This window comes from Triturus cristatus, chromosome 12 (assembly GCF_964204655.1).
Source record: "Triturus cristatus chromosome 12, aTriCri1.1, whole genome shotgun sequence".
Taxonomy (NCBI): Eukaryota; Metazoa; Chordata; class Amphibia; order Caudata; family Salamandridae; genus Triturus; species Triturus cristatus.
Window position 1 is genome coordinate 110407185 of NC_140595.1, and position 10210 is coordinate 110417394.

Genomic DNA, 10210 nt, shown 5'->3' on the forward strand with positions numbered 1-10210 from the left:
CTAAACTTGTAGTATGGGCGCTAGTGTAGTGCCATTGAAATGCTGATGGCAGGTATCCAAGTGATGGAAGTGGACACCTAGGATCATGTGACCGTCAGTTACACCTAAGTTCTCTTGACCCCAACTCTTCATCATGCATCTTCTGCTCCAGCCTCACGTTGACTCCTCCCATGCGGGTTGAGTGCTCAGTAGCTCCGCTGCCCCTGGTCATGTGACCCAGGTATGGACACCTCTCAGAATAGTGTTTTTTCCCCTTGTATGCTGGTGCATCATTCTATGACCACATTGTGTTTTTTTTTCTCTCTCTCAGAAGGCTTAATTGTGAAGACAGGCTAGATGGTGTAGCTTGTTACTGAATGTAAGACTGGTTTGTCTTGTCACAGAAAAGATTGTTTTCCCTATTAAGAGACATCACTTCTTTAACATGAACTGAACCTGGAACGAGTGAGGCTGCCAGTCCACCCCCATATTACCTCTGGCTGCATCTCCTTACACTGAACCTGCACGCACGACCATGTTCCTCCTTTCAACCAACCACACTGAAGCTACATTCACTCGTTTGAAGCGCAATAGATGGTTAAAAAAAATAGGGCTGTTTCTCCAACAAGAGGTACCTATCTGATGCCACCTGCTTCCCACATTCTGCATTGTCTGTGAATTCAGCTGTCCGATTAATCCAGCTACTCCAGCTCGTGCTAAAATGAAGGTTTTCATGCTGATGGGTTACTACCCTATGGTATTAATCTCCCCCCCCCCCCCCCCCCCACCCCAGCTTTAACAAACTCCCCAGAGCAGGAACATTGGAAAATGTAGGCAAGGCCCAATGGCCTGTAAAGGAAATGGCCTTTTCTGCACAAATGTTCATTAATTTTGCTGAAAACCATGGTTTCACCTAGAAAACCACATTTGACTGTTGGATTCGTCAGTCTGGTGGGAGTCCTCGATATGTTTTGTCCATATAAAAAAGGTTAGTCACTGTGCTTCCTGTCCCTTCTGTCTACTCCACTCTTGCCTCCACCCAGTAACTTTCAGATGAGTTTTGCTGAAACATGGTTACTCTGTTCTACCCTCTCTGCCATAATCCACTGGCAAGCATGATCGGAAAAAGTTTATAAAACCTTTGCGATTGAACCCCTAGAGGCAGATGTATTGCTCCCCCTTTCACCTGTGGATCACCCGCTTCCACAATTGGTCACTTTTTCCTACCCATTGGAATGAATGCAGAAATTATGTTCTTTTTTGCTATCCTATGGAGCCAGGCAATTCTCTGATTTTGGTCACTACTTTCAATCTATAAAGGGAAGATTAAAGGAAAAGTTGTGTAAATGCATACCGGCTTGGTACTGGGCCTTCATACTGGGTGGTGTGTATGGTTTCTCTAATTTTTATGATTGAAGCTATAAAAAACAGATGCATTCTGTGTAAACTTAAAACCGCAGTCATTCGAGTAGTCATTCGGCTGCAATATCCCTATGATTTTAGAGATGTAGACCATGACTTCAGTGATCGCTTTTGCTCATTAGTCAAACTTGGCAACTGCATAGCGAATGTAAGGTGATTCTCCCTTAGTCCCGCGCGGGTCACAGCCGCGGCAGATGGACTAAGTTGTATTTCTCTTCCTGTAGCTCCATCCTGCTTATGACATTAGCTTTCAACTGTCAAGATTTTGACTGTTTCTGTATTTAATTGGCTCTATTAAATACCACTGAGAAGTGGGGTGATATAGGACATATTGTGTCCGGTTAAAAGTACTACGTTGTACCATGTCACTTAAATAGGAAAACTTTAAAAATATTTATTTATACGGTATTCTTAAAAGCATCCACGAACGAATAGTGTCTGGATCCTTCTTGGAATTGTCTTCTGATAAGCAAGGCAGGGATATAGTTAAGAGAGCATTATTAACGAACAAATGAAAGATTTAAGAGTAACACGCACAGCAAGGAGTAGACAAAAATAAATTACTGTAAAACAGGTCTAGAAAAGACTCCTATCTGTCAGACTTGGTTTCAACCCGAGTTGTATGCTCTACAAGCATTTTGTAAGTTGAAAACACATTTTAAGGATTTGCCTAAAAAGCTTAAGCAGACATGTAACTCGCCTTAAAGTAATAGCACCTTACAGTCAATAAAGGAACTTGTTTAAAATAGGGTATTGCAGCTGGCTTGCTGTTAGACTTTAAACCAAAGTCTTATCAGTTATTGCAAGTTGACTGATTTTGACTTAAGTTCATTTAATCACCATTCAAAACCAGCATGTTTTCCTTCTCATGTGTTAGGTAATTGCATGTAGCCAGTTCTCCAATTTCTAACTAGGGCATTTCCAACTAAAAGGATTTTTAGAGCCGTTTATGCGCATTAATTAGAAAGTCATTTAGACTGTTATGATCACCTACTACTGGCAGTGTCAGCTGACCACAGCTATACTCGCATCTTCTGTGCAAAGACTGGACGTCAAAATGGCAAGCATGCATCCCAATTCAGTCCACTGTGTGTTTTTGTTTTTTGTGTTTGTTATTGTTTTTTTGCAATATTGTCATGCCAAATCCCAGCTTTACACACACTGAGGTATCCCAGCGTAAAAGTTGAAAGGCTAGGATCTCTTATTAGCAATTCCGAACCTGGTCAAATGTAGCTTCAGGATGGCTTGGTTAACCCTATTGAAGGTTGCAGAGTAGTTCAGGAATCGGCAGTACGATGCCCTCCCAGACTTAAATCATCCTCCGGCTGATATTAAGGGCCGTGAAGTGATCCATGGATATGGCATTTGGGGAGATCTCTATAAGTGATGCACAGGGAAGGGAAACTTTCAAACATAGAGTGCACTTATTCCCTAAGGCCTGTCCTAATAGTTGTGAAAGAAGGGTGAGCAGGGATTAGGAGTACCGAGATCACTGTTATTTTTCTTTCTTTGAATCCTAATCCTGAAAATAGGGCTTCTCAAAGTTTAAATTCTGCTGCCAGAAAAAGGGGAACAAGGAGGGACAATGAAGTTCGGCCTAACTAGTCATACCTGCAACATTTGAGACTTTTTTTTTTTTTGCACTGGCTCAAAAATAAAAAAAAGTGTGGTGTGATATACAGACATGCAATTTATATGTAAATCCCAGGACAGTAGTTGACAAACATGCCCTTTGTGCGTTGATTATGCCTCTGAACTGATCTGCATTTTTATTTTTTTGCTCACCCTTTTAGTTGCTTTTTATCTCCCTCTACTTTTTTTTTTCGTTTACTCTCAATCTCATCAAAAGTCTTTATCGGAAGTACCTAATGATTCCTCTCTTCCTTCGAAGCAGGTTTACTTCGTTTCCATGTAATGTTTGTAGCCTACACAATGACACTTAAAGACTGCTTGGCCTATCTCAGATTTAAGACTGACCAGGACGACTGTCTAAAGGTAGCATGGGTCCCTTTTCTATTCATGCATCTTAAATCATCCATAACCAATCTTATCCACTCTAAAATGTGATTAGGCAAATAATGGCATTGCCTCCAAAGCAGTGCTGGCTTATCAGTAGGTGTCTTCAGACTGTTTGCAATGGTGTGATATTTAATTCTGTTTAGGTCTGTAACCCAAGATAGTTTTATGGATTTTTTTTTTTTAGGGTGGTGGGACATGGATATTTCTGATTCTGGTGCACAAGCTGTGGCAGTGAACCACTGTGAAATAGAATGGAGGGTCTAAGTTAAGTGTTTGAGTAGCGGCTTTGTGATGCGCACGCCTTGTATGTTGCAGCACAATGTGGTTCTACGGCTAAGTTGGAGTGATTGTCCTTTGTAACTGCGTGTGAGATTTCAGCACAGGTTGAGGCGGGGAGGCTTGAGGTGGTGTGAATGTATATTCTTTGGAAGGAGCTGCAGCACAGGTAGAATGGTTACGGATAGATTGTTGTGAGTGGCGTCTACATCTTCTCTTGTAGTGCAGGCTGTCCTAGTTAGTTCTGCAGATCAGCCCAAGTGGAACATCTGTTTTTAGGCGATGTACGATCGAACTGTACTGTCTGAACCCGATGCTCAAGTGAATGCTTCTTGTGTATTCAGGCTCCATGTCCTCTTTGCCTTCTCACCAATGTTGTAGCACATGTTTGTTTTGTGGTTCCATGAGTGAATGGTTAATATATGTTGGGTTCTTGGCTGTGTAAGTGTTTTCTATGATGCTATTGAACTGGTGAGTGCTTATTATGACGGTGTGTGTAGGTCCACAGCTTTATCAACACAGTTACTGTTTATTTGAGCTTGGAGTTCAGATAAAAAGCGCTGCATGTCTAGTGGAGGTGCAGTGGTAGTTGAGCCGTTATGATTCTTCCATATATGGCTGTGGTACAGGTTGTAGAGACACCGACTTTGGGTTTGTAGAGTAGTGCTTTGTTTCTTCTAGTACATGGTTGGCAGTAGCAGAGACTGATTTGCTTTGTTTAGAGCTATGTCAGTCAATGTTGCAGCTCAGTGGAATACTTTTGAAAGGCTTTAGTCAGTTCTTGGGCACGGTGGTGAGAAGCTTTTGCCTATGGCTCGATCCAGGGCTCTTGGTTTTTCGTGCCTTGGTGATGGGTGTCGTGTTTCTGCATTGCCATGGTAGTTGTATGATTTGACTGATATGGTTGTTTGCAACAGGATCTCTGCCTCTCTCCCAATTGTAGTTTTTCTTGAATGTCTCTAGAGGTTGCATGGTTTAATTGGTGGAGCTGCTGCTTTAGTTCACAGTTACAGCTTTAGCTTTTAAATTCTCCTAATTGTTGCATGTTAACTAAACTTTGTTCTTCACTTTTTGCAATGCTACGATGTCTCCACGTCTTAAAGATGTGGTGGTTGGAAAATATGTAGAGGGATGGAAGAGATAGGTGAATCTTTGCAAATGGAATGATCGTTGCAAAATGCTATTATCTACAAAGAAGAACATGGTGTTCCAAGTTGTCAACTATAGACTGAGTGGGCAGGAAACAACCGAACGAAACAGAGTATGAGATTAGGAAGAAGCAGGAGAGTGGAGAATCTAGAAATCAAGGTTATGGATAGTGTCCTGGCTGTGGTTAACCAATTGCGAGGCTGTCCAATGGTTAGTTTGGGTTTGGGATTTTGCTCAAGTTCCAAGCCTGATTACGGGTAATTTGTCTGTACAGCTTTGGGAGTCTCTCGGTGGCATTTGTTCTGTGAGTAGTAGCTGCTTGACGAGGGTGGTTTTCTGGAGCATTCTCTTAGGCTTTGAGAAGTACACTGCTAGGTTAGTTTGTTGGGTACTGTGCCCTGGGGTTGTTGGGTGGTCTACAGTTCTCGAACACTGCTTATGAATGCATGTTACCCTCTGGTCTGTTCAGATCTGATTGCATGCTAGCTCTGTCTTTTGTTCTCTCGCACCTGATCACTGTTACTGTGTGCTACATGTCTGGCAGCTTCTCCAACAATAAAGGATTATCTGAAACCGCTTGTGAGCTCGTTATTTGTGTTCAGTATAAAAGATAGGAATGATCTGCAGGTGTTATAAGAAAGTGTGGGATCAGCATCTGTCACCTGCTTTGCAAGTCACGTAAGCTAAGTTTTTCTGCAAAGCTTAAATGATGAGTAATGTTTAGTCTACCAGTCTCAGCCACAACCAACGTTTCTGCAGATCCCCCGCTATTTCATGCCTTTCTTTACAATGTGAAGTTTCAGACACAGGGTTTTGATATTTCATTACATTTCACTGCATTTTCAAAGATTGCGTTTCCCAATAATAGAACCTGTAAATTGCTACATAATTCGTTTTAACCAAAACCAATTCTAATTTCAAAGATTACTTTAAAAAACACAATTCAGCAGTGGATAATGACGTTTCTGCTTTGGTGTGGAATGTTGCAGACCATTCACCAGGACATGTAGGGGACCTTTTCAGTATCTTCAAATGTTCTTTTGAATCTCAAAGTGGACCCTGACACAACTTATATCGTGAGTGGTTTATCACAAACTGTTCAAAACTGGCTTGTGCTGGGAATCCCCCTTTAATTTGTTATGATTATACACTTTATAATGCGATTAACACATGTTGTAGTTTATATGACAAAGCTGCTCTGAGCGCTTCGATTGGTTCTAGGCATTGATGGTAGATAAGGTTGGGAAAGTTCTTCAAACACTAAGGCATCCCCTCTACTTGATCTTGGCAGAAGGGTAGGATAAGGACCACATGGGTGTCCAAACAGGACAGAGCCTCAGGTTTGGGGCAGTAATGGTCATGGGGTGAAATCCTTGCATGGAGCAACATGGACAAGGGAGTTGCGGATTGATTTAATCTCAGTCTTGGGCGTGTTCGCTTTTTTGTCGCGAAGGGAGCTGGATGCTGCATGTGACCTAGGAGACCTTTTCAACAGCAGTGAGTAGCTGTAGCATCATCCACACCATTGATATTCTTTCAAACTGAAGGACTATTGTGGGACAACAGTTTCTCCAGTTGTGTGCAGCAGCACATGGCTTCCTCCCATTATGGTGAAGCATTATTTGTTTAAATGGATTTCTTAAACCCAGTTCCATGCCTGACTTATTTGCCTTAGAAGCCACCCTCTGGCCCGCCAAGTGTTACAATAGCTCCTGCTCATCCTTCTTTCAACACTGCTTTAATGCCTTTTCAGTTGTACTATTTGCTAAAATCTAAAAGAAGCATGGAGGAAATAAGTGGCCCTCTTGTGTGTGGGAGGTGTATACATTAGTGTATAATATAAGGCACAGGTTTTTAACCTGTGGTCCAGGGACCCCAGTGGGGCCAGAGGCGCCTACCCAGTGGGTCCGAGACAGCTGAGAAAATTAAATATTACCAGATTATTAGAGTGTATATAAATAAAGAAGCAAAACGTAACATTGTAAAACATTTGGTGACTGAAGAGATTTAAAAATTAAGTTGGTATCCTCATTGTTTTGTACGAGCAGTGAAAGTGCATGAAACAGAATATATTATGGGCGATGGGTGGCCTCGGTTGAATTTTGAAAACTCCAAACTTCCCATTAAAATGATTTTGGAATAATTTTTTTTTAATTAATATTTGTGTGCAATAAAATATTTCATTTGTGTATTTGTTCGATGAATGCTTTTTTCCCTGTGTTTTTGTGTATTGTTATGCAATCCAAAACATCTAAATTGCTAACGCCAGGGTCCCCAGCTTCCAGTAATGACTGGGGGGTCCCCTGATTCCAGTAATGAAGTGAGGGTTTCACATAAGTCAAAAGCTTAAGAATCCTTGATGAAAGGCGGTCCTACACTGAAGAGCTTTGGTGAGAACCAACACCTACCCTCTTTTTCTCGACTTCTGTTGATGAGAGAAGGGCTACAGTCCTTCTCCTGTGCCTTGTCAAGCCTTTGTGATTGAATAACATGCTTCCTTGCCTGCATCAAAGGGCTCTGTGAATGCATTGCCTTACTACCAGTATACAGTGTGGGCCTCTCATTGCTACTTGTGATACAACGGTGCATCATAGACCACAAATGTGGTCAGGCCAGCAGGTTAGTAAAGACTAGGCTCCATGTATATATATTTTTTTCGTAACAGATTTTGTCAGCAGCCACAGTGGGCCTGGCGAGGCCAGGGAAACAAACACAAGATACATGCACATGAATAAGATTTTGACTTTTTTTGATAGCTATCTAGCAATGGAAAAGCAACCATGTTATACCATATTGCCCCAACAGGGAGCCGTAGTGTCATGTTAATGCCACATCACATATCTGGTCAAACCACAGTGATCTGGGCTCCACGTATATTTAATGCATGCAATGGAGCACACACGGAACCTGCAGTGGGAGACCCATTAGGACGCTGTTGCATTTTCAGTTAGAAGTCCGACTTATTGGCTTTGCCAGTCACCAGGGGCACCTAATTGTATTTCAGCAGCAGGCATGTGACAGGACCTGCTGAATTTGATAATCTCCCCCCCTGGCTGACCTTGCTATGGATGCCAAAGGGCCATTCCACTATTGGGGGAAACACCCTTTGGCTTCCCTAGCAATTTGAGTGTTTTGTTGTAAATATGAACCTGTGTGTCAAGCAGCGAAGAATAACCAAGGACTGCTTTTTTCTATTCCATGCATTTTGCGAGGTTAAGACTTCAATGTGGCAAAATGTGTTGATCGACTGTTCTATCCAGATTTAATAATTCCCAGAATACTAGTCTCTGAGAATCTTTTTTCACTTTTGAGCCACACCAAATCTTCTACTCTCCTGCAATCATTAGAACAGTTGGCTTTTGTGTTGACTGTGGCAGAATGTCACCCGACATCCAAACACGTGCGAGAAGGGCTCGAGGCCTGTCTGTCAAGTCTGTTAATTTCTGTGACTGGGAGGATGACGTGAGAACACTACGCACGCACCTGTAGAATATGGTCTCTGCCTGATGACGTTATTTACTAACCCTTGTGTTCTTGCCTCCCTTAGATAAGCTGAGAGCCACCAAAGAGGAGAACGGCAAGATGCAGCGGATGCTGGATGACACCTTGCACGAGCTGCATAGCTTATAAAGGGACAGCCCGCCCGTCGCCACGCCCTAGGGAGCCGCCCAGTCCAACTCTCCTTCCACCCAATGGTTTCAAAGTTGCCTTTTTACGTTGCCAAAACTCGCTGCCTGTCAATTCTTACTTTTTCCTGCCACAAGGTCGGAGGATGCAGAGTTGGGCATGGGAAATCTTCGGGGTCATCTCTAAGGAAATAAGAAGAACAGACGTGAATGAAACACAATATTTTAAAAGCATGTATGCCGTTGACATTCTGTCATTATTTGTGAAAAAATAATGTAAACCTTGCAAGCGCCGGCTGCCGGCCTAGGAACTGCGTGTTTGACACAAACCCTGTTCACACTGCCCCTTGGGAAACCTGGGTCACTAGAAAACATTGCCCCCTCTTTGCGCTATTACAGCTATATCTGGGTGACGTATCTTTCATGGGTGTATTTGCCAATAATTAAAATATATAAACCTTTATTTGTTAATTTAGTTGGGGGGCGGGGGGGGTGGTTAAATGACAATAACACCTACTAGGCTACCAAAACCTGCCAAAATGCTTCACTTTTTATTGAGCACGTATTTCCATTGTATGCACCTTGTGTGGCTAACTCGTTTGCAAGTAAAGGGGGAAATTCTCCTATGAAAACAAAGTGAATCATGCAGTACTTCTCGGCGACCATGATGTAGCTAGCTAAGTCCAAGAAGCACAAATTCTCCCCTCTGCTCTAATTTCGCACTTTTATTGGTAGAGATTGTTGTTACTGATTCTATAAGGCCAGTCTTCTCGTAGGACACTTTTTTTTTTCTTTGCATTGCAGCATGTTGGCATATTAAGTGGCAAGTGCTGCTTTACTACCCATCCCTCTCTTGACCCTCTATTGCCATCCACAAGTCACATTTGCATCCATGTCAACTGGCCGGTGTGTCATGATTTTCCAGTTGTCCTTACTAGTATTTTGCATTTGGAGCAGTGTTCTACATTCATTTTTTTTTTCCTCTTTTTTTTTGTTTTGTTTAAGGATCAGTCTGAAAACACCCTATGGCTGATCCTTCTCAGAAATGCACATCGCTGCCAAGGTTTATGGGTTGGGTCATTACAACAAAAAAAATCCCCTTTTTGTGCGAGGTGAAAGTGTTGATAAACAATTGGGCTTGCATGCCCATCAGCTAGGTTCTTCTTGCCTGGAGGTATTTTTGTGGCAAGAACTGAAACAATGTGATTTGAATCGAAATCTAATTAGGTATTTTTGATACTAAACTGGAATATGAACAATTTTGTCTTTATTTTTTTTATTTGCCTCTGAAATAAAGGACTGTTTACTCCAGGCTGTTTTTAAAACATTCCATTGGGCTTTGAATTACTTAAACAAATATATGAATAAAGCTGCTATTCATAAAATGATTTACTGCCCAATTTGTGAGTATGGAGAGTGATTCTTGGTTGCTGTATTGGTAGGTTGAGTAATATATTTTCTCTTTGATTAATCACTCAAAAATCTACCCGAATTTGAAGGCACAAAATGCAGCCTTAAACACAAAAAAGCCTTAAACACCAAAAGCTAGATGAAAAGGCAGGGGCAATATCCAAAGAAAAACTTGACCATGCAAGAGGGAGCCTGAAGGATGAACTGGGCTGGGAGCATGAAGGCAAATGGTTTAGGATCTTGTATGTCAAAAACACCGGGGGAAATGTACATTACCTTAAGTCATATTCACAGTACTTAACGTGGGTTGAGGTGGTGGTCAGAGCATA

The 10210-nt window shown here is 42.0% G+C and overlaps 1 protein-coding gene across 4 annotated transcripts in view; it reads left to right on the forward strand.

Annotated features, from left to right (window-relative positions):
• The window catches only part of TPM3 (tropomyosin 3), an 88690-nt gene extending 78831 nt beyond the window's left edge, over positions 1–9859 (forward strand). For all 4 annotated transcript variants that reach the window (XM_085638349.1, XM_085638347.1, XM_085638342.1 and 1 more), the window contains one exon: positions 8393–9859. In XM_085638349.1, coding sequence (XP_085494475.1) covers positions 8393–8475 — 83 coding nt within the window. In that variant the 3' untranslated portion in view covers positions 8476–9859. The remainder of the gene's footprint in view (positions 1–8392) is intronic.
• The last annotated feature ends 351 nt before the right edge of the window (positions 9860–10210 follow it).